We start from the raw sequence: 23,553 nt of genomic DNA, 5'->3' as shown, positions 1-23,553 counted from the left end.
GGCACTCCCTGGGGACACTCAACGCCATGGGGGACCTCAGAAAAGGAGGATTAGGGCTACTCTGTGCAAAACCCTTGCACCAAGGAGGTAAGTATAACAGGTTTTGTTATTCTAAAAGGGGGAAAAAAATGAAGCTTAAAGTGACACTAAAGGTTCACTTTAAAAAAATAAAAATAACAAACATGTCATACTTGCCTCCACTGTGCAGTTTGTTTTGCACAGAGTCCCCCCGATCGTCCTCTTCTGGGGTTCCACGGCAGCCCTCGCGGCTCCTCCCTGCAAGAGCTAACGTCCTCTGGGAAGCTTTCTCCCGAGGGGGTTACCTTGTGGGCGCGCTCCCGTGTCATACAATCGGCGTCCATAGCCACCAATTGTATGACTTGGCCCCGCCCTCCGATGGCTGTGTCATTGGATTTGATTGATGGCAGCGGGAGCCAATGGCTGCACTGCTATCAATCAATCCAATGAAGAGCCGATCAGGCATGGGAAGAACGACGCGGGATCGTGCCGTCGAAAATTTGGAGCTGGACACTGCAGGGTGTTTTTTCACCTTTAATGCATAGGATGCATTAAGGTGAAAAAACACAAAGCTTTACAACCCCTTTAAGGGATAGTTTACACCTGTTTCAAAACAAGGCCTTGGACAGGCTTTGTTAAAGCTCTCTGAGTGCCAGTCAAAGCCTCTGTCACTAAATAAAATGGTCAGCTTACAGTCATGTATACACCTTGCATTTGCTTTGCGTTGCTTAAGCTTCGCTTCAAAAATGATACCCCATGTCGCTTTAGTGGTGCTTTAAAGTGGCTGTAAGACCATTTTTGCAAGTTACACCTACAGGTAAGCCTAGATTAAGGCTTACCCGTAGGTGTTAGCAATATCTCCTAAACCTGCATGCGCCATAGACAACGGCGCGCAGGCGCACCAACCATAGCCATGCTAAACTCGTGAGCGATGGATGCGGCCGGAGGACGGATTCGTGGGCTTCAGTCTAAGTTTTTTTTTTTTTCAAGGGTTTACTTCCTCTTTAAAGCTCTTCAAAGCCTCCATAGAACTCTATGACAAAGCTTGCTTGAAGCACCTTTTGATAGGCTATATTGAGCTTTAGCATCGCTTTGTTTTGGAGAAATTGCAGGTATTGGATAGCCACACACACAGGGCATCTGTCAAGCTTCAAAAGAGCATCACAGAAACATCACTGAAGCTTCATCGAAGCACCATCAAAGCATCAAAAACGCATCATAAAAGCACGTTGAAGCGGTTGACGCTTTATTGTGTATTGACACCAAAGCAAGTGTAAATTGGCCCTTACAATCACTTTACCTCAGTCCCTTTTTATTGCTCTTGGTCCCCTCCAAATCTTCAAATGTATTTTTGCTACTGTGATCTGACTTCCTGCTAGAGGGTGGTTACATTTGCTCCCCATGGTCCCACTGTATGTAGGAGTGTAGAAACCCTCTCTTGCCAGCCCCTGAAATTGTCTAGGTTAGTGATTCTCAACCCGATAAGAAGAAAAGACTTGCATGACTATATGTTTTATTGCCATCATCCCTTGACATATTGCTGACAGTATTAACCTTGTTATTGGGATTGCGCTCTCCAAAAGGACAGACAATCTTCTGGGACCTGTCAAGTGTCCCAGAAGATTTCCTAGAGGGAGCAGAGGAGTTTTCTAGGTGGCCCATAGGCGGAAGGAGGAAGTGGGACAGGAAGTCCCCTTCAAAACAAAGAACCTACCCCCCCCCCCCCCAAAAAAAAAATGACATGCCAAATGTGGCATGTAAGGGGGCGAGGACTACTTAAAGCGGAAATTCCACTTATCACATTTCATTATTGGCTAAAGTGCTTTTCAAAGCTCAAAGGGTTCCCAATGTTCAAGTGTAAATTGTCCTTCATGCTATACAAGGACCGGTGGATCACATCCAAGAATATGTATGTCCTGGGTCTAGACTATCAAAAAGGTCCAAGTTACTCCCTAGTTGATGGTTATCTGCCATTCACCCAGAAAAAAAAATTTCTCCAACAGCTCTGGATGGATGGCAGATGGCCATCAACTATAGAGGAACTTGGAACTTTTTGATAGTCTAGACCAGGGATATGCAATTAGTGGACCTCCAGCTTCTGCAAAACTACAAGTCCCATCATGCCTCTGCCTCTGTGTGTCATGCTTGAGGCTGTCAGAGTCCCGCTATGCCTCATGGGACTTGTAGTTCTGCAACAGCTGGAGGTCCGCTAATTGCATATCAGTGGTCTAGACCCAGGACATACACTGGTCATTTACTATTGTTCTTCTTGGTGTAACATATTCTTGGATGTGATCCAGCGGTCCTTGTATAGCACAAAGTGAAAGTTACACTTGAAATATGGGAACCCTTTGAGCTTTGAGACGCACTCTAGCTAATGACATGTGTAGCATTACCCCCAGTGGAGCTGCTGGATTTTTGGGCGGCACATTATGGCTCCTCCGAATTCCTAGGGGTGAGTGATGCGTATTGCATATGGTAGAAGTAAAGGAATGTCCACAACAGGTGCTCTTTCCTGTGCTCTTTGTTACCCAGCTGGGTAAAAACAGTAAACTTGTGGTGAGAAAAGTAAAGTTGAAGAAGGGAGAATAGCAGATTCAGGCGTAATAATAGGAAACGGTCCTGCTCCCAAGCGTAACCCTTCTCTGCGCCACTCCTGCCGGAGTGGGCTTAGCGTACCCGGACAGGCCTCTCTCACTGACCTGGCAGCCGGAGTATCACTCGGACAATTGTAGGATGAAGTCTCTGCCACAGACCCTCCTTGGTGAACTTGAACTTGAGGAAATAGTCTCTGCCACAGACTCCCCTCGGTGAGCCTCAGAAAGATACCTCTGCCACAGTCCCTCTCTGGATTAAATTCTTGGAGATATTCCTCCTTGGATAAGTTACGCCTGGATCTCCTTCAACTTGTCGCCCAGGTGCCGACTGACAGGTGATCAATCCCTCAGTGTGCGGCTACCTTGATCCCCGGTGGTTTGTCCTGGTCCTTTTGGACCGCCAGCCTCTCAATTGCGCTCCTCAGACTGACTCACCACAGAACAGCAGTACAGCTTGGGATCTTCAAAAGTGGGAACCCAGTCACTCACTGGGTCCCCGTCGCTGTTCAGATGCTCCGGGCCAGCATGGTCCTGGAACCAGGAACACCGCGTGGCACGTACGCCCCGGCTAGGTAGGCCATAACGCTGGAGCGCCGTGATGTGGCCACCCTAAAGGTGGGTGCCACACTCGACGAAGAAGACCCAGAACCAATGGTGTCTGTCTCATAAATACCCCTCCCCAGCATGCACAGCGAGGACAAACCCTCCCTATTGGCTGCTGGGAAAGAGCACCCATACCTTGACTTCACTGCTGCCACCTGCAGCACTGGGGCTGGAAGAACACCCCAGTACAACAGAATAAGCCCACAGCACAGCCAAGCTGAGACAGAGACCCTGTTTTGCACTTAATCTGGATCAGAGTCTAACTACACTCTGATCTACCCTTAAATTTAACTAGCACCGGAACCATAAAGTACACAGGCGCTACACATGTAATAAGTGGTATTAATCCCTGAAGAAGAAATAATGAATGTCTATATTTTAAAACGCGTTTGGACATCCCCACCTACTGAATTACCATCTACAAGCGCTTTATGGCGGAACAGCAATTAGCTGGGAAATAAGACTTCAACTTTTGAAACACACAATTTATTCAATGTTATGTAATATTCTGGCATTGTGCAATCATTATTGAATGTATTGTTTTTTTGCATATAACACTTTTGTGAGTTTTAATAATTAACACCTTTTTTAATAACGAGGTTTATGCTGTCACTAAAGTGGTTCTCAACCCTGTCCTCAAGTACCACCAACAGGCCATGTTTTGGGAATTCCTCTTGGAGCCCTTTCACACTGGAAACGCCTATAGCGGAGCGTTAAAATAGCGGTAAAACACTGATATTTTACCGCGTTTTTACCACGTTTTACATAGTTTTCAATTCATTTCAATTGAGAGGGGCGTTTTTGGAGCGTTTTTTTTCAGCGCTCAAAAGCTGCTCCAAAGATGCTGCTTTCAGGATTTTCCTCAACGCTCCTCCAGCGCAACGCCTCAGTGTGAAAGGTTCCATTGAGATGCATGGGGAGTGTTTTATGAGCGTTTTAATAGCGCTATTTTTACCGCGAAAACGCGGTAAAAACGCTGCATAAACGCACCAGTGTGAAAGGGCTCTTAGATAAAATAGCTGTCCAAAATACCAAGCCATTGACTCTGATTTAAAGCACCTGTGCAAGATAAAGGAAAACCTGCAAACATGGCCTGTTGGGGGTACTTGTCAGGGTTGAGAACCACTAGTCTAGGTGGCATGAACTGTGGGATCTGCAGTGTGCATGACGGCAACTAATGATCAGTGCTCATTCCAAACAGAATTGTGAGGGAAAATGAGAGGTTAGGTAGTTCACTGAGGATGTTACAAGGAAGCAGAAAAACACAATAAGAAACAATTTTAATGAAATATTGATTAGAGGGCCAATAAGTAGAGAATGCGTGTGGACTTTTGGGGAGAATAATGGTATTGTTTATGCCTCGTACACATGATCGCACTTTCCGAGGGGAAAAAAGTCAGACAGGCTTTTTTTTCTCTGAAATTCTGGCCGTATGTAGCCTCCATCTGACTTTTTTGGTCGGAAGTCCGATGGACCTTGGAGAACCTGTTCTCTTATCGTTCCTTTGGACTTCCGGCGGACTTTTGCATGGTTAAAAGTCTGACTGTGTGTACGAGGCATTAGTGTCACTTATGGTATAGTGTGCATAACCATACGATTCTGGCATAGACCAAAAACAAAAGGCCTATAAAATCTAGCAAGATATTCACTTTTTATTTTTTAAATACATTTATTGCTCATAGAAAAAAAGTATTTATTTTTAACACCGCTGTATCATTCTTTTTATTTCAGGTGTCTGTGAACAGTCAAGGTGAGTGCCAACGGAAATAAAAGGCTTTGTCTTAGATTATTTTTCTAATTGATTTCATCTGCTTTTGTTGCCTTATTACAATCTTCCTGTCCATTCAAGTCTTCTCATTCCTATTAGGAACATATGTTGCTTAAAGAGATTTACTGATGGGCTTTGTAGTATCTGCAGTGCTAATCTCTATGTAATTTAAGATGGAGTCTGCGGTATAGGTGTCTGTGGTAAAGTTGCCAGCTCACCCTTTTAAAACCGAATGCATATTAATTACACAGGTTCTGTGGCTGATTAAGGTGCTAATTAAACCCACTTAGTGCTCTATATGCATTATATTCACCTCAGAACCTGTGTAATTAATATGTGTTGGGTATTAACCACTTAAGGACCCGCTCATCTACATATACGTCCTTTTTTTTAAAGATGGATATCTCGGTAACAGCAGCAGCTGCTGCCACAACCGAGATATCCATCTCTTCAGTGAGCGGTCCTGTAAACGATAGCGGTGGTCACTGTTATCGGTGGCGGGAGAGGGCCCTCCCGCGCCGCTTACCGGAGCCGTTGGTAGCGGCGGAGGCGATCGGGTCCTTTCCTCTCCTCGGCTGGGATACGAGTGAGGGCAAGATGGCCCCCACCCGTCCCCATAGCATAGCAGGGCGGAAGTGACATCAAAACATCACTTCCGCCCATGCTTCTTAAAGCAATATTTTCTAAATGTCATTTTTTCAAATGACAAAAATTATTATTTTTTTTGCATTTTTTGCCCCCAGATCTAATATTTAAGAGGACCTGTCGTGCTTTTTTTCTATTACAAGGGATGTTTACAAAAGTGATCCATTTTTTTTTTTTTTTTTTTCAGTGTAAAAAATAATAAAATAAATAACAAAAAAATAAGAAAACAAAAAAAATAATTTTTTAAAGCGCCCCGTCCCGATGACCTCGCGCGCAGAAGCGAACACATATGTGAGTAGCGCTCGCATATGAAAACGGTGTTCAAACCACACAAGTGAGGTATCACTGCGATCGTTAGAGCGAGAGCAATAATTCTAGCCCTAGACCTCCTCTGTAGCTCAAAAGATGCAACCTATAGAATTTTTTAAACGTCGCCTATGGAGATTTATAAGGGTAAAAGTTTGACGCCATTCCACCAGCGGGCGCAATTTTGAAGTGTGACCTGTTGGGTATCATTTTACTCGGCGTAACATTATCATTCACAATATATAAAAACATTGGGCTAACTTTACTGTTGTCTTATTTTTAAATAAAAAAAAAGTTAATTTTTTCCAAAAAAAAGTTTGCTTGTAAGACCGCTGCGCAAATACGGTGTGACAAAAAGTATTGCAATGACCGCCTTTTTATTCTCTAGGGTGTTAGAAAACAATATATATAATGTTTGGGGGGTTTAAGTAATTTTTTTAGCAAAAAAAAATGTTTTAGTCTTGTAAACGCCAAATCTGAAAAACAGCCAAGGTCCTTAAGTGGTTAAAGGAATGCGGTGGCAATTATAGTACTGTTCCATTCTAGGAGGGAATTTTGGCTGGCTACTAATAAACTGGCCAAAACTTGCTCAGTGGCTGGACCTGTCCTCCCCCCTCATGCCCTGAATTCAGGTGGAAAATTGTCAACCAAACATTGCCTGCATCAATATCCAGGAATGTTGATGGCTGCCAGGGACAACTGTCAAAATATGATAGTCACAGCTTGAGATTCATCTGTTCACACCGTGTAGCATGGATATTTGAGTCTGTTAAAAAAATAAATACAATTCTGGAAAAAATCCAACTTCATTCCTATTCAGGACTCGTAACTTTCCATTCTTGGTGGAGGCTGGAGTGTAAGAAGTGTAACCAAAGAGTTGTGGTTGAACATTTATGATCCGAGTCTCGGTGTGGCCGTACACCAAGGATATAATCCCATGTTTCTGGGCCAGAAAACAAATGTAAAGGTGTGCAGACCATAATATTTTAATAATAATAATAATAATAACCACCATACCACCTTGAGCTCAGTGAAAAATGTACCACCATATACAATAATATTTATTGAAAAAATATAATCATACAATAACCTGCAAAAATTGACACCAGCCCACCAATAGAAAAATGTATATCCTCAATCAAGCATTTGTTGTTATTAAAAAAAAAATAAACAACATTTTTTTTATAGATAGTAACAACACCAGGGAGATTTTTTCACCCACTGGAGCAAATTGGATCATGCTTTATTGGAGTTGTTTACCTTCATCTGGATCAACTGTGGTTTTAGAATTGTGTATGTGGAGGTTTTTTATGTGTTCTAGGTTCTATTGCTGGAACTAGGTGAACTTTATGTGGTTTTTTTTTCAATTGGAGTAAACAGTAAATAAGAGTCATCTTTCTAGTCCCATGATGACTTGCCCTGTAGTTTTTGAATCATTATTGCATGTTCATAATGAGAACTACCGGTATGTCTTCCTACACTATGTTTTTTTTTGTATTACTTTTTCTTAGTTGGTGCTCTTTTTTCTTTTTCCAGACTATATAAATAAAAATAAAAATGAGAACTGTGTTCTAATATGACCTGGGTCATATAAGCCAAGCACATGAACTCTGATCGTACTCAGAAATGCAGTCAAACTGATATACATAAATAAAGTCACAACATAATTGCTGTGAGATCTAATATTTGGTATCAGGATGAAGTGTTCAGCTATACCTGATACTAACCGAGTGGGAATAGCAGAGCTATTGTAGAGTGACTAGGTGTCCCGGGAGCCGCACTTCAAGTCAAGACCTGTTGTATGATGGTGAATGGAAGTCTTAACCTGAGCCACCACCAGGCCATGCCTCCAACATGTTTTGTTCCAGGGGGCGGAGTGAAAGCATGTTGGAGGCGTGGCTAGGGTCCAGGTTGAGACTGCCGTTCACTTTTACACAGCAGGTCTTGACTTAATGTGCAGCTCCCAGGGTACCTATACTCTCTACTATTGCCTGGAGCATGGGCGAGCTCACTTCCCGGCCAGCACTCACGGCAGGTGGGCACAGGACTTCATTCCCATACAGCCTGAGGGGCTCGCACTTATATCCTTGGTTTCCAGACAGTAGCAGAGCTGCTATATATGCATTGAGTGTTCTATAGCATGTCTCATCTCCATTTTCATTAATGGCCGATCACTTTCTTCCATCGATATAAGGTGCACTTTTGTACCTTTTTAAAGTGGAATTTAAACTTTTTTTTTTCTTCTTAAAATTGGCCTCAGGTGCTGTTAGCCATAATGTGCTGATCTTAGAGCTACGCGATTAATCTTTTAAAAAATTGCAATTCAACCCCCCACGATCTTAATCCAGCATTTACACAATTCTATGTAAACGGTGCAGAGCCGTCCAAAAAAAAAAAGCAGGCAAATGTTTATCAACATTGGTCAGGGCTGAGAGATGGAGAAGAGATGCAATGTAACAGTTCATTCTTTTAGATCAAAGGGATGAACTTTGGTCTGCAAATGAGGTCCGTTTAACCACCTAAAGACTAAGCCTTTTTCTGACACTTGTTGCTTAAAAGTTAAAATCTGTATTTTTTGCTTGAAAATTTACTTAGAGTTGCTGCACTTAAAATCGTTTCTTTATTTTTCAAATATCTTCATAAAGGTTACATGCCAAAAAAGTATTCAAGATATTCAGACATGGATGATATCCGTTCCGGGCTTACATGCTTACGCCCTTCCTCAGATCAACTCAGAACGCATCTGTGTTGATGTGTTCTGACTTGATCTGAGGAAGGGTGTAAGTATGAAAGCCCGAAACGGATATCATCCATGTCTGAATATCTTGAATACTTTTTTGGTATGTAACCTTTATGAAGATATTTGAAAAATAAAGAAACGATTTTAAGTGCAGCAACTCTTGAACTTTCTTATATATATGACTCGCTGTTTTTACTGTTGGCGTGAATCCTTATTCTGCATTGTTCAGAGAACAACGCATACCCAGATTATATTACCATTCCTGAGGATGGGAGATTATCTGCAGAGACATGCCATAGCCTCACCACGTGTTGATCACACACACACAGCGACATGAGCGTACAAGCCCCCCCTCCCATAACCGATAATGTCTTTGCAGAGTGAACACGTCCCCCCGACGATTGTCTGTGCATTGCACAGGGGGACTTTGCTGGTGGGCATATTCCCCACTCCGCAAACACTTCTCTGCAACCTCAGGAAACTTTTCACTACCAAAACGGGTCTCAACTGGCGTCGGTCTGCCCCGGTCTGCTCTTTAGAGTGGGCTGCAGGATAACAAACACTGGGAGACACTGTGACAATACATATTAAATACATCTTAATAACATTTCCACAACAATTGTCATACAAATATATATTTGAAATCAAATTTTTATTATTTTTGGCAATACCTGGTGTATTATTTCTGTCAGTCATAGGCTTTGTCATACCCCTCCAGCCCTTGCTATTGTGTGTGTATGTGGACTTAGAATAGGAGGGATGTGATGACTCCATCAATCAGGATGTAATATCTCACCCCCCATCGTGTTTAGCTGGTTAGTGAGCATGGAGGAAGAGAGGGAGTGGGCTGTCATTTACAAACTGTATATAATATGCACAGATGTGATCAATGGAGAAATGCTCCACATAGAAATGCACTGAAAACTGAGCATGTGCACTAGCTGCCTACAGCTGCTCTGCACAATCCCCAGCTGCAGTGGGGACATAAGGAAGGGATAGAGAACAGCAGAATTATACAGAGGTGGCAGAGTGCATTACTGCTCTGGCAGCTGTCTGTTGCTAGCTGCGGTAGGGGGCAGTGTTGCGGTATGCGATTCAGCACATCAATGGGGCACATGGGTAACGCATAGGAAACACAATGCAGTAAAACATCTGGCAACGCACACTGTAAATTCTGCATAATGCTTACAGGTCCATGTCTGAAACCATTATGGTGGAAGAGACCAATAGGGTATCTTGCCATAAAAGCCCTTCCTGTCAGTGTTTTATAGCTGCTGCTGGATTGATGGGGGTAATTGTTCTACTTTTTCTTAAGCTCTCAAGCAGTTAAACTACACCACATTAATATAAATAATATCAAATGTTGCTGCAATTATTTAGTGACTTGGCTATGTACAGCATACTGGTTTGTCTGCACTTGGCAGAACAGAGTTTTCATTGAGAACTCAGGCGGTTAGTCATCATGAGATTGGCACTATGACTATTATGTGGGCTATGGTTTTTTTTGTTGTAAAGCATATCTAAACTCAGAAACAATAATATAGTATATTGCAGCTTACCAGTCCTTTATGTGGTGGCTGCATAGTTTTTCTTTATTCAAGCATTTTTCTTTATTTTTCACTTGGTGATTCTGCCAGTAACACAATTCCAGTGCTAGAATGGCCCTCCCTCTCCCTTCTGTGTCAGGACAATAAAAACGGGATAGGACTACAGCAGGTCTCCTCTGCAATTTTCCATGAACAGGGCGTGGTTCTGTAGTTCCAATATCATTGCATCTTATGATAGTCTGCACAGAAAATGATCAGCTCACAATATTTCAGGCATGATCAGAAGGTATTTTTTTTTTTTATTACTTATCTGACCAATATAACAAAACTTCCTCAATGGTAGACGGACCAAAATGGACCCAAATAGGAAGGTTCCTTTTGTGTCCTCCGTGCTTACCTGAGCTGTCGGTATTGCAATGACCGCCATTTTATTCTCTAGGGTGTTAGGAAAAAATGTATAATGTTTGGGGGTTCTAGGTAATTTTCTAGCAAAAAAAAATGTTTTTAACTTGTAAACACCAAGTCTGAAAAAGAGGCTTGGTCCTTAAGTGGGTAAAGGGTTCATTGGTCTAGTGGCAAAACTCCTATCGGGATAAAGAATTGGATTTTTATTCATTTTGGTGCAAATTGGCTGGTTCTGCAGCTTGCTTGTTATTGAGCTTTGCATATAGTGATTCATACAAATCAGACTAGAAATAGAGTGCAGGTTGCTTTCTGCTCAAATGGCGCAAGTGAAGGTAAATAGCAGAGCTGGTCGATTACAGATTTCAGAGATGTCACCCTGAAGTGAGTCACTGACTTCAAACAAGTATGCAGGGCAGAGGTAAAGACTTTGCTGATGTAACTGGCTCCATACATATTCTGTGTTAGTGACTTACAAAGTATTTATTTGTAGTAAAGGCAGTGCCTTTGAAAATCTGCAATGGCAGTTCACATTTTCTGTACTTACAGGTTCACTTTAAATTGACCCCAATTAAAGTAAAACGTACAGTGCTTTGAAGAAGTATTACTATAACTGAAAATTTTCCACATATTGTCACGTTACAACCAAAAATATAAATGTATTTTATTGGGATTTTATGTGATGGACCAACGCAAAGTGGCTCATAATTGTGAAGTAAAAAGCAAAATAATGGTTTTCCATTTTTTTTTTCAAATATCTGAAAAGTGTGGTGTGCATTTGTACTCGACCCCCTTTACTCTGATACCCCAAACTAAAATTTAGTGAAACCAATTCCATTCAGAAGTCACCTAATTAGTAAATAGAGTCTACCTGTGTGTAATTTTTAATCTCAGTATAAATACAACTGTTCTGTGAAGCCCTCAGAGGTTTGTTAGAAAAGCATCATGAAAGCCAAGAAACACACCAGACAGATCAGAGATAAAGTTGTAGAGAAGTTTAAAGCAGTGTTAGGTTGTGAAAAAAATATCCCAAGCTTTGAACATCTCACAGAGTACTGTTCAATCCATCACCCGAAAATGGAAAGACTATGGCACAACTGCAAACCTACAAAGATGTGGCCGTCCACCTAAACTGACAGGGTGGGCCAAGGAGAGCATTGATCAGAGAAGCAGCCAAGAGACCCATGGTAACTCTGGAGGAGCTGCAGAGATCCACAGCTCAGGTGGGAGAATCTGTCCACAGGACAACTATTAGTCGTGCACTCCACAAATCTGGCCTCTATGGAAGAGTGGCAAGAAGAAAGCCATAAGTAGTCCCGTTTTGCACTTTGGGAGAAGCCATGTGGGGGACACAGCAAACATGTGGAAGAAGGTGCTCTGGTCAGATGAGACCAAAATGTTGTGTGGCAGAAAACTAACACTGCACATCACCCTGAACACACCATTCCCCCCGGGAAACATGGTGGTGGCAGCGTCATGTTGTGGGGATGCTTTTCTTCAGTAGGGACAGAGAAGCTGGTCAGAGTTGATGGGAAGATGGATGGAACCAAATACAGGGCAATTGTAGAAGAAAATCTATTAAGTCTGCAGAAAACTTAAGACTGGGATGGAGGTTCACCTTCCAGCTGGACAACGACCCTAAACATACAGCCAGAGCTACAATGGAATGGATAAGATCATGGGTGCTCATCCTGTGGCCCTCCAGAACTACAAGTCCCATAATGCCTCTGTCTTTGGGAGTCATGCTTGTAATTGCCAGCCTTGCAATGCTTCATGGGACTTTGTAGATCTGCAACAGCTGGAGGTCAACAGGTTAAGCACCCCTGGTTTAGATCAAAGCATATTCATGTGTTAGAATGGCCCAGTCAAAGTCCAGACTTAAATCCAATTAATCTGTAGCAAGACTTGAAAATTGCTGTTCACAGACGCTCTCCATCCAATCTGTCAGAGCTTGAGCTATTTTGCAAAGAAGAATGAGCAAAAATGTAACTCACTAGATATGCCAAGCTGGTAGAGACATCCCTAAAAAGACTTGCAGCTGTAAATGCAGCGAAAGGGGGTTCTACAAAGTATTGACTCTGGGGCTGAATAAAAATGTACCCCACACTTTTCAGATATTTATTTGTAAAAAAAATTGTAAACCATTTATCATTTTCCTTCTACTTGCCAATTTGTGTTGGTTTATCGCATAAAATCCCAATAATTTTTTTTTTTTTTACGTTTTTGGTTGTAACATGACAAAATGTCAAGGGGTGTATATATACTTTTTCAAGGCACTGTACTTACACACTGGTTCAGTTTTATAGTTGTGATCTGATTATGTGTGCTTTAAAATGAAAAAAGCCATTTATTAAGAAATTATTTTGTTTTATTACAGATGAATATGAAGAAGCTTTAAAGGTATGCAGATTATAATACTGTGTGTGTGTGTTTTTTTTTATTTCATTGTGCAATTACATTTTCTGTAAGATGGTCCATTGGAGCAGGTACTGTTACTTTTTTGGTGCAGAGATGGTATCTATTGGTGCCAATGCTTGAGGCATTCAGTAATGTATGTATACTGCGGCAGGAGTTTAATTTGGTGTTAGTGAATAGGTTAGGTCAGGGAATCCCTGGTTGTCATCAGGCCCACCAGAACTAGTGTCCCCTCAGGAAGATTTCCCCATTATGGTGGAAAACAATTTTCTTTTTACTCCGTGATAACGGTAAACGGGACAAATGGGGTGAATCTCCCTAACGGGGGCACAGAACGCAATAAAAATCTAACATGACTTCTAATCCATCTCCCATCTAAAACTAAAAGGTTTGCCTTTAGTTATACTTTACAGGCTAAACCTTAGGTTAGTTGGTTAGACTAACCTGAAGGGTGTTGGTGGGATGAGTCTTAATGCGTATTTCAACTTTTGCAGTCAAATTGGGATAACGTCTACCCCATTAATATAGCATAATTTACAAATTGCAGCTTACCTTGTTTAGATTCTCTATTCTGGACCCTCCAGCAAAGAAAAATCTTGAGGGCACTGGGAAGCTGTGTTTGTCATACTTAACCCTGTCTGTATTGTTAAGGCAGATCTTCATTATCAGGCCTAATGCACACTTGGCTATTCTGAATGCCTTTCTCCTGATAGCATTAAAACGCTCCTAAAGCTGCGGGTTTTTTTTTCAATGAGTTTGGGAGCGTTTTAGATGCATTCAGGTGCATTAAGCGTTTGGGCGTTCATTTCATTGGCCAGAATATTCATTTATACTGGTTATATTTCTTTATCTGTGCAAAGTGTATTTTATTATGACCTACATTTCACTTATAACTTTATTAGGATGTACTTTTACATGGTGTGCTAAATATTTCTTCCTGTATTTAGATTGCAGTAAAGCAGGGAGGAATCCTTCAGATGATGGTGTATGACAACAATCAACAGTTTCAGGCCACCCGGTCCATTAAGACATCAGAGCCGGGTACAGCCACTGCAGTATGTGCTGTCAAAAGATCCTTGGCACAGTGTACCCTGGTACCTAGGTCAGCAGAACCGGAGAGGCAAAACGAAGAAACCTCTACAGTGATAATGGTAATTACATAATTCTGTACATTTATGTTCATATGTTTTACCTGAAACTTTAATATACATTGTAGTGTTTACAGTGTTCCTTTGGTTTCATGTAAAATATGTAATTTTATAATTGACTATTTATTTCCTATACATTAGCACAGCATTCCTATGTGCCTAAAAATGTGGGTTCACTGTATGCTGTAGGTCTGGGTTGTATAGGTGTGGAGTTACTTTGGCTTCTACAGTGACAAGAAATCGGTAAGAAATGGAAAAAAACTGATATACATGAATTTCATTGCGCTCAGAAGAAACGTATTCTTTATTGTGCCCACAAGCCAGCTGGAGTTGTCCCTTGCGTTGTCAACAAGACAATGGGCAGTTATTAATTTCCCTGCTGTGTTTGGACATTCCATGGCTTAATTAATCTTACCATGAAGAAACCTTTCCTATACTTCTGGTAAAAAAAAAAAAAACTTTCCTTCATAGCAGATATGTCCCTGGTGCCCAATATGTGGCCCTTTGGCACTTTTTGTGCAGCCCTTGGGGCCCCTGTAGACACTAATCTGTTTTCCCTATTGCCCTGTTATAGTAGAGATTTCTAGCAGTCTCATGTAATATGTTCCAGTCTATGACCGTCTCCTAGAACAGTGGTCCTCAATCTTGGTCCTCAAGTACCCCCAACAGGCCATATTTGCAGGTTTTCCTTTATCTTGCACAGGTGCTTTAAATCAGAGTCAATGGCTTGGTTTTTTGGACAGCTATTTTATTTAAGAGAAATTCCCAAAACATGGCCTGTTGGGGGTACTTGAGGACTGAGGTTGAGAAACATTGTCCTAAAGCATGTCTCTAACCACTCCTACAGCATGTCTGTGGTTTCTGATCAGCTCTTGTATTATATCTGCAGTCTCTGACCATCTCCTGTATCATGTCTACAGTCTCTGACCATCCCTGTATCATGTCTACAGTCTCTGACCATCTCCTGTATCATGTCTACAGTATCCTGTTGGGCATCTTCTTTCTCCGATAATGAAAATTCACAGAATTTTATGTGCAGCCCTTTAGTGACGTTGGGGGCTGCACTTGAGGCCCCCATATCAAGAAAGTTGACCACCACGGTAATATGTCCTTGCATATGGAGGTTATCTGCAAAATACTGTATTTATACTGGTCTTGGATAAATTAGATTTGTTAAATAAAATTTCTTTAGGATAAAGCCCAGATTTACTAACATTTTAGTACAAGTGATATTTCCCATCCCCTTCAGTAGCTTGGTTAGCTTTGTGCCCGCTCCACATCCTTGATGCTCTCTTTAGATTATGGTCCCCAAAACTATGCTCCATATTCAGAATTTAACCTTGCTAGTAATTAATATTGATATTGTAAATGATTGTGCAAAAAAAAGTCCTTGCTTTTCTTATGGGGAAGCAAAGATCTTCAGATCAGTTGCACCTTTTCTGTTGATATAACAACAATCAACTAGTTCTACACGTCTCAGCACACGCTTCCTTGGAAGGGAAATTGCTGTGCATTGCTGAAGATATTCCTTATTATGACTAACTTTCTAAATAAATAATATTAAAACATTTATTAATTGCATTAAAGGGGTGTTGCTGAGGAAAATGAGCTTAGGGAGCAAAGGCAAAGGGTAAGTATATCAGTATAGTTATTTGTTTTTTTGTTTATTTTATTTTGTTTTAACCACTACAGACCCGCGCTATAGCCGAATGACGGCTTCAGCGCGGATCTGAATATCCAACAGGCCGTCAATTGACGGCCGCCCCTTTGGGCGTTCCCCGCGCGCGCTCCAGAGCGCGCTGCGGGGAAAGTCTGTGTTGGCCGTGTCACTTGGACACAGCCAATCACAGATCGCCGCGAACGGCCAATCAGAGTGGCCGTTTGCGATGCGATCTGTGCGGCCAATGAGAGATGATCTCATATGTAAACATATGAGATCATTTCTCATTGCCGGCTCACACAGAGACAGCGGTGCTGTCTCTGGAGAGGAGACCGATCTGTGTCCCTTGTACATAGGGACATAGATCGGTCACCCCCCCCAGTCACCCCCCCTCCCCCACAGTTAGAACACTAAGCAGTATACACATTTAACCCCTTCCTCACCCCCTAGTGTTAACCCCTTCCCTGCCAGTCACATTTATACAGTAATTAGTGCATATTTATAGCACTGATCGCAGTATAAATGTGAATGGCGCCAAAAATGTTTCAAAAGTGTCCGATGTGTCCGCCATAACGTCGCAGTCGCAATAAAAATCGCAGATCGACCGACATTTCTAGTAAAAAAAATAAAATAAAAAAATAATAATTCTGTCCCCTATATTGTAGGCGCTATAACTTTTGCGCAAACCAGTCGCTTATTGCGATTTTTTTTTTTTTTTTGACCAAAAATATGTAGAAGAATACGTATCGCCCTAAACTGAGAAAAAAAATGTGTTTTTTTTTTTAAAAACTGGGATATTTATTATAGCAACAAGTAAAAAATATTGTATTTTTTTTCAAAATTGTCGCTCTTTTTTGTTTATAGCGCAAAAAATAAAAACCGCACAGGCGATCAAATACCACCAAAAGAAAGCTCTATTTGTGGGGAAAAAAGGACGCCAATTTTGTTTGGGAGCCATGTCGCACGACAGCGCAATTGTCAGTTAAAGCGACGCAGTGCCGGAAGCTGAAATTTCACCTGGGCAGGAGGGGGGTATATGTGCCCGGTAAGCAAGTGGTTAAAGGGCAAGCGCATTTGACCCGATGATCATTGGGTCTAATAAGAACATACTGATGATGGGTTTTGCATGCCAAGTGTTGGATTAATTTATTCGCAGGGAAGGATACAGTGGGGCAGATCCACATAGATCTGCACCGGCGCAGAGTATCTGAGATGCGCTACGCCGCCGTAACTTACCTGGCTTTGGTTCGAATCCAGAAAGAATTTGCGCCGTAAGTTACGGTGGCATAGTGTATCTCGCGCGGCGTAACGGCACGGAATTCAAATGCGGCGAGTAGGGGGCGTGTTTCATTTTGAACGTAAATGGCGTTCAGCCCCATTCACGGACGACTTACGCAAACGAAATAAAATTTTAAAAATTCGACGCGGGAACGACGGCCATACTTAACATTGCGTACGCCACCAGATAGCTTTAACTATACGCCGAAAAAAGCAGAACGGAAACAACGTAAAAGAATGCGACGGCCGCTCGTACGTTCATGGATCGTCGGAAATAGCTAATTTGCATACTCGACGCGGAATACGACGGGAACGCCACCCAGCGGACGCCGAGGAATTGCATCTAAGATCCAAAGACGTACGCCTGTCGGATCTAACCCAGATGCCGTCGTATCTTGTTTTGAGGATTCAAAACAAAGATACGACGCGGGAAATTTGAAATTACACCGACGTACTTTCTTTGTGGATCTGCCCCAGTAATTTCATTACAAGTGGATAGAATAATATTGAGGGACAATAATATTTTAATGACTTTTTTTATTTTGGTTTCTATTTAGATTTGTGTTATAAACACAAATATATATTTTATAGGTAGATTTGGCGCACTTTTAGAGAGGGACAAAGTGATCTCTGCACAAGTGGATGAGTAACCGTGATGGACATGCACAGTGATAGTTTACCACTTTCCTACAGGACACTTATACCCCCTTCCTGTCCAGACCAATTTTCAGCTTTCAGTTCTCTCACACGATATAAAATTTGTGTCCTTTTTTTTTCCACACAAATGGAGCTTTCTTTTGGTGGTATACACCAATGTGTGTATATATACACATATATATATATATATATATAAAAAAAGAAAATTGCGCTATAAATAATAATAAAAAATTAAAAAATATTTGTTTCTGTTATAAAATTTAGCAATTTTTTTTTCTTCATAAATTTTGGAGAAATTTATACTGCTACGTTGCTTTGGTAAAAAATAAACATCAGTGTTTATTATTTGGTCTGTGTGAAAATTATAAAGTCTACAAGCTATGATGCCAATCATTGAAAATTGATTATACCTGATGTACTGATGGCCTAGCTTATTTCTTGAGACACTAAGGCTGGCCATACATGGTAAAATTGCGAAAGAATATACTTTTGAAAATCATAAAATGTATGCGTTTTTGTGATCCAATGGTGCCACCATTTGATTTTGAAATTCAACCAAATTCAACCAACCAAGCCTTCAATTTCACCTCATGTTGCTACAGAATTTTTTTTGTGGCTGGGAATCTTCTTTTCTCACACGATTCTCCCGTCATTAATTAGAAAATCGTAAATGTTACTGTACATTGTGACAGCAAAAAAAATAATAATAATAATTCGGGTTTACATCCACTTTAAGTCTTGTGTCTTTTTGCTGCTCCGTTATTCTGTTATCAGCATGATAACTTATGACAAGTTCTCCATCAACTATATTAAAACCAGGCTGAATTTTGTGTCAGGGTATGTGCTATAAATCGATCATCGGAGAGCTGGTCTATTCACAGCTCTGCATTGTTTCTTCCATTTTCTGCCTATGTGAAGAGCGGGTGCGTGCCTTTTCTCCAATCAGTTGTTTCAGTGTATGGCAAGAATCCACACCCACAGGTGAATCGGGAAGAGAAAATTCTAACCAAATGTGCATTTTCTAAACAGTATATAAAGCTGAAGACAGCAGATATGCATGTAAAAAAACTGAACTGGTTTTCAAGCTTCTCTGAATGTTTCCGAGTGCATCTGAGCCGACCTCCGAGTCTTTGGCTCCCCCCACCTCTGGCCACATGCGGTACTACATACAATAGAAGTCACTGTGGAACAAATTATCTGAGTTTCCATAGACTCTTATGGGCAAACTCGCTTTGATATATGAGTGCTTTGGATTACAAGCATTCTTCTGGAACAAATTATCCTCTTAATCAAAGGTACCACTGTACATTTATTTGGTGATTTTAACCCTTTCATTTACTCAAAGCTAAAAATACCACACTTGGGTGACGTAGGGACGGTGTTTTTTTTTTTTTTGCAGCAGCAGCAGTACATGAGTTATGAAAATATTTTTGAATCAAATCAAAAAAAACAATGATTTTATTATTCTGTGCATAGAATTATGGGTAATTTGAATTGTGCTCCTTTTTTATTCTTAAAAAAGCATACTGTTAATATTATTTTTTGTTTTTACAGGAACAGAGCAGTGCAACTTTGGATGTTGTACCCTCTCAGTTTCCTCCAGATTGGTTCATCAGATACATGGACAGAGTAAGTATCTATCTTTGTAAACGTAAATTTAAAAAAAGTATATGAAATATATGGAAAGGTTGACAGGCGTGGAAACATGTCTTTTATTATATGAATCATATTTGTGCCTGAGCTAAAAATAAAGCACTAGCCCTGTCCCCTTGTCACAAGACTTAAAGCGGAGTTCCACCCTATTTTTCAACTTATCAGCATTAGTTTTAACACTGCCCCTTTAAATACATTTGGGATGTTTTTTGTTTTTTTTCTTTTAAAAACTCATGTTTTTATCCCTGAGTGTCTTATTCCCCGTTGCGGCGGAATGGCCTCTCCGCCGCATCCAGCGCTGCTATGCCTCCTGGGAGATGTGTGTCATCAATCCCAGGAGGCTGGGCTGAACATCGCAGCCGTGGTTGAACATCTCGGGGGGCGGGAGGGAGGGAGGGCAGTGCTGCCCATAGAGGTGGTGTCCTTCCTCTTCTCCCTCTCTAACTCCTCCCCCGTCCTAGCACCGCCCCCCTCCACCACCCGCCCACCATCTGTCTCCGGTGCACGGAGATACAGATCATCAGACAGACAGAGCGGATCTCTGTCTGATAGATCTGTATGTGAGAGCACCGAATGTAGTACAGCCCCGCCTCCCTGTACATTGAAACATCGCTCTGCACTGTGTGTTACAATTCTAGTGCAGGGAGGCGGGGCTGTACTACGATCAGTGTACTCACATACAGATCTATCAGAGATCCGCTCTGTATGCCTGATCATCTGTACCTCCCCCCACTCTGCACTGGGCACTAATAATGTTGTCACCGCACCGATGTCACCGCACTGGGCACTAATAATGTTCTCACCGCACTGATGTCACCGCACTGGGCACTAATAATGTTGTCACCGCACTAATGTTGTCACCGCACTGATGTCACCGCACTGGGCACTAATAATGTTGTCACCGCACTGATGTCACCGCACTAATGTCACTGCACTGGGCACTAATAATGTTGTCACCGCACCAATGTCACCGCACTAATGTTGTCACCACACTGATGTCACCGCACTGGGCACTAATAATGTCACCGCACTGATGTCACCGCACTAATGTCACCGCACTGATGTCACCGCACTAATGTTGTCACCGCACTGATGTCACCGCACTGGGCACTAATAATGTTCTCACCGCACTGATGTCACCGCACTGGGCACTAATAATGTTGTCACCGCACTAATGTTGTCACCGCACTGATGTCACCGCACTGGGCACTAATAATGTTCTCACCGCACTGATGTCACCGCACTGGGCACTAATAATGTTGTCACCGCACTAATGTTGTCACCGCACTGATGTCACCGCACTGGGCACTAATAATGTTGTCACCGCACTGATGTCACCGCACTAATGTCACCGCACTAATGTTGTCACCGCACTAATGTCACCGCACTGGGCACTAATAATGTTGTCACCGCACTAATGTTGTCACCGCACTGGGCACTAATAATGTTGTCACCGCACTGATGTCACCGCACTGATGTCACCGCACTAATGTTGTCACCGCACTGATGTCACCGCACTGGGCACTAATAATGTTGTCACCGCACTGATGTCACCGCACTAATGTTGTCACCGCACTGATGTCACCGCACTGGGCACTAATAATGTCACCGCACTAATGTCACCGCACTGATGTCACCGCACTAATGTTGTCACCGCACTGATGTCACCGCACTGGGCACTAATAATGTTGTCACCGCACTGATGTCACCGCACTGATGTCACCGCACTAATGTTGTCACCGCACTGATGTCACCGCACTGGGCACTAATAATGTTGTCACCGCACTGATGTCACCGCACTGATGTCACCGCACTAATGTTGTCACCACACTAATGTTGTCACCGCACTGATGTCACCGCACTGGGCACTAATAATGTTGTCACCGCACTAATGTTGTCACCGCACTGATGTCACCGCACTGGGCACTAATAATGTTCTCACCGCACTGATGTCACCGCACTGGGCACTAATAATGTTGTCACCGCACTAATGTTGTCACCGCACTGATGTCACCGCACTGGGCACTAATAATGTTGTCACCGCACTGATGTCACCGCACTAATGTCACCGCACTAATGTTGTCACCGCACTAATGTCACCGCACTGGGCACTAATAATGTTGTCACCGCACTAATGTTGTCACCGCACTGGGCACTAATAATGTTGTCACCGCACTGATGTCACCGCACTGATGTCACCGCACTAATGTTGTCACCGCACTGATGTCACCGCACTGGGCACTAATAATGTTGTCACCGCACTGATGTCACCGCACTAATGTTGTCACCGCACTGATGTCACCGCACTGGGCACTAATAATGTCACCGCACTAATGTCACCGCACTGATGTCACCGCACTAATGTTGTCACCACACTGATGTCACCGCACTGGGCACTAATAATGTCACCGCACTGATGTCACCGCACTAATGTCACCGCACTGATGTCACCGCACTAATGTTGTCACCGCACTGATGTCACCGCACTGGGCACTAATAATGTTCTCACCGCACTGATGTCACCGCACTGGGCACTAATAATGTTGTCACCGCACTAATGTTGTCACCGCACTGATGTCACCGCACTGGGCACTAATAATGTTCTCACCGCACTGATGTCACCGCACTGGGCACTAATAATGTTGTCACCGCACTAATGTTGTCACCGCACTGATGTCACCGCACTGGGCACTAATAATGTTGTCACCGCACTGATGTCACCGCACTAATGTCACCGCACTAATGTTGTCACCGCACTGATGTCACCGCACTGGGCACTAATAATGTTGTCACCGCACTGATGTCACCGCACTGATGTCACCGCACTAATGTTGTCACCACACTAATGTTGTCACCGCACTGATGTCACCGCACTGGGCACTAATAATGTTGTCACCGCACTAATGTTGTCACCGCACTGATGTCACCGCACTGGGCACTAATAATGTTCTCACCGCACTGATGTCACCGCACTAATGTCACCGCACTAATGTCACTGCACTAATGTTGTCACCACACTGGGCACTAATAATGTTGTCACCGCACTGATGTCACCGCACTGATGTCACCGCACTAATGTTGTCACCACACTAATGTTGTCACCGCACTGATGTCACCGCACTGGGCACTAATAATGTTGTCACCGCACTGATGTCACCGCACTAATGTCACCGCACTAATGTCACTGCACTAATGTTGTCACCACACTGGGCACTAATAATGTTGTCACCGCACTGATGTCACCGCTCTAATAATGTTGTCACCGCACTGATGTCACCGCACTAATGTCACCGCACTAATGTTGTCACCGCACTGGGCACTAATAATGTTGTCACCGCACTGATGTCACCGCACTAATGTCACCGCACTGATGTCACCGCACTGGGCACTAATAATGTTGTCACCGCACTGTTGTCACCGCACTGTTGTCACCGCACTAATGTTGTCACCGCACTAATGTTGTCACCGCACTGATGTCACCGCACTAATGTTGTCACCGCACTGATGTCACCACACTAATGTTGTCACCGCACTGGGCACTAATAATGTTGTTACCGCACTAATGTTGTCACCGCACTAATGTTGTCACCGCACTGGGCACTAATACTGATGTCACCGCACTGATGTCACCACACTAATGTTGTCACCGCACTAATGTCACCGCACTGATGGGCACTAATAATGTTGTCACCGCACTGATGGGCACTAATAATGTTGTCACCGCACTGATGGGCACTAATAATGTTGTCTCCGCACTGATATAAGGCACTGGTGCCACTGCACAGATAATGAACTGGTGTCACTGCACTAATGGGCACTGATAATGCACTGGTGGGCACTGACATTTGGGTCTGGTTGTGGTTCTGGGGCCGATTCGGGGTGCTGTGCCGGGGATGATGCGGTGGGCAATGTTATGGTGGCAATGTGCTGTGCTGGGGGAAGAAGGAAGCAGCAGGAACTCGGCACAGGGATGGTGAGAACCCCTCATAATGGGGCACAGCGGGTGTACAGACCCGGGAACTCAGCACAGGGATGGTGGGAACCCCTCATAATGGGCACAGCGGGTGTACAGACCCGGGAACTCAGCACAGGGATGGTGGGAACCCCTCATAATGG

The 23,553-nt window shown here is 42.9% G+C and overlaps 1 protein-coding gene across 2 annotated transcripts in view; it reads left to right on the top strand.

Moving 5' to 3' along the window:
- Window positions 1-23,553, top strand: part of NBR1 (NBR1 autophagy cargo receptor) — a 128,050-nt gene that overhangs the window by 21,764 nt on the left and 82,733 nt on the right. For both annotated transcript variants that reach the window (XM_040331224.1, XM_040331223.1), the window contains exons 4-7: window positions 4,950-4,968; window positions 13,004-13,026; window positions 13,989-14,192; window positions 19,339-19,413. In XM_040331224.1, coding sequence (XP_040187158.1) covers window positions 4,950-4,968; window positions 13,004-13,026; window positions 13,989-14,192; window positions 19,339-19,413 — 321 coding nt within the window. The remainder of the gene's footprint in view (window positions 1-4,949; window positions 4,969-13,003; window positions 13,027-13,988; window positions 14,193-19,338; window positions 19,414-23,553) is intronic.

This window comes from Rana temporaria, chromosome 12 (genome assembly GCF_905171775.1).
Source record: "Rana temporaria chromosome 12, aRanTem1.1, whole genome shotgun sequence".
NCBI classification, from domain to species: Eukaryota; Metazoa; Chordata; class Amphibia; order Anura; family Ranidae; genus Rana; species Rana temporaria.
The sequence above is the reverse complement of the archived record's forward strand: the minus strand, read 5'-3'. Positions and strand labels throughout refer to the sequence as shown.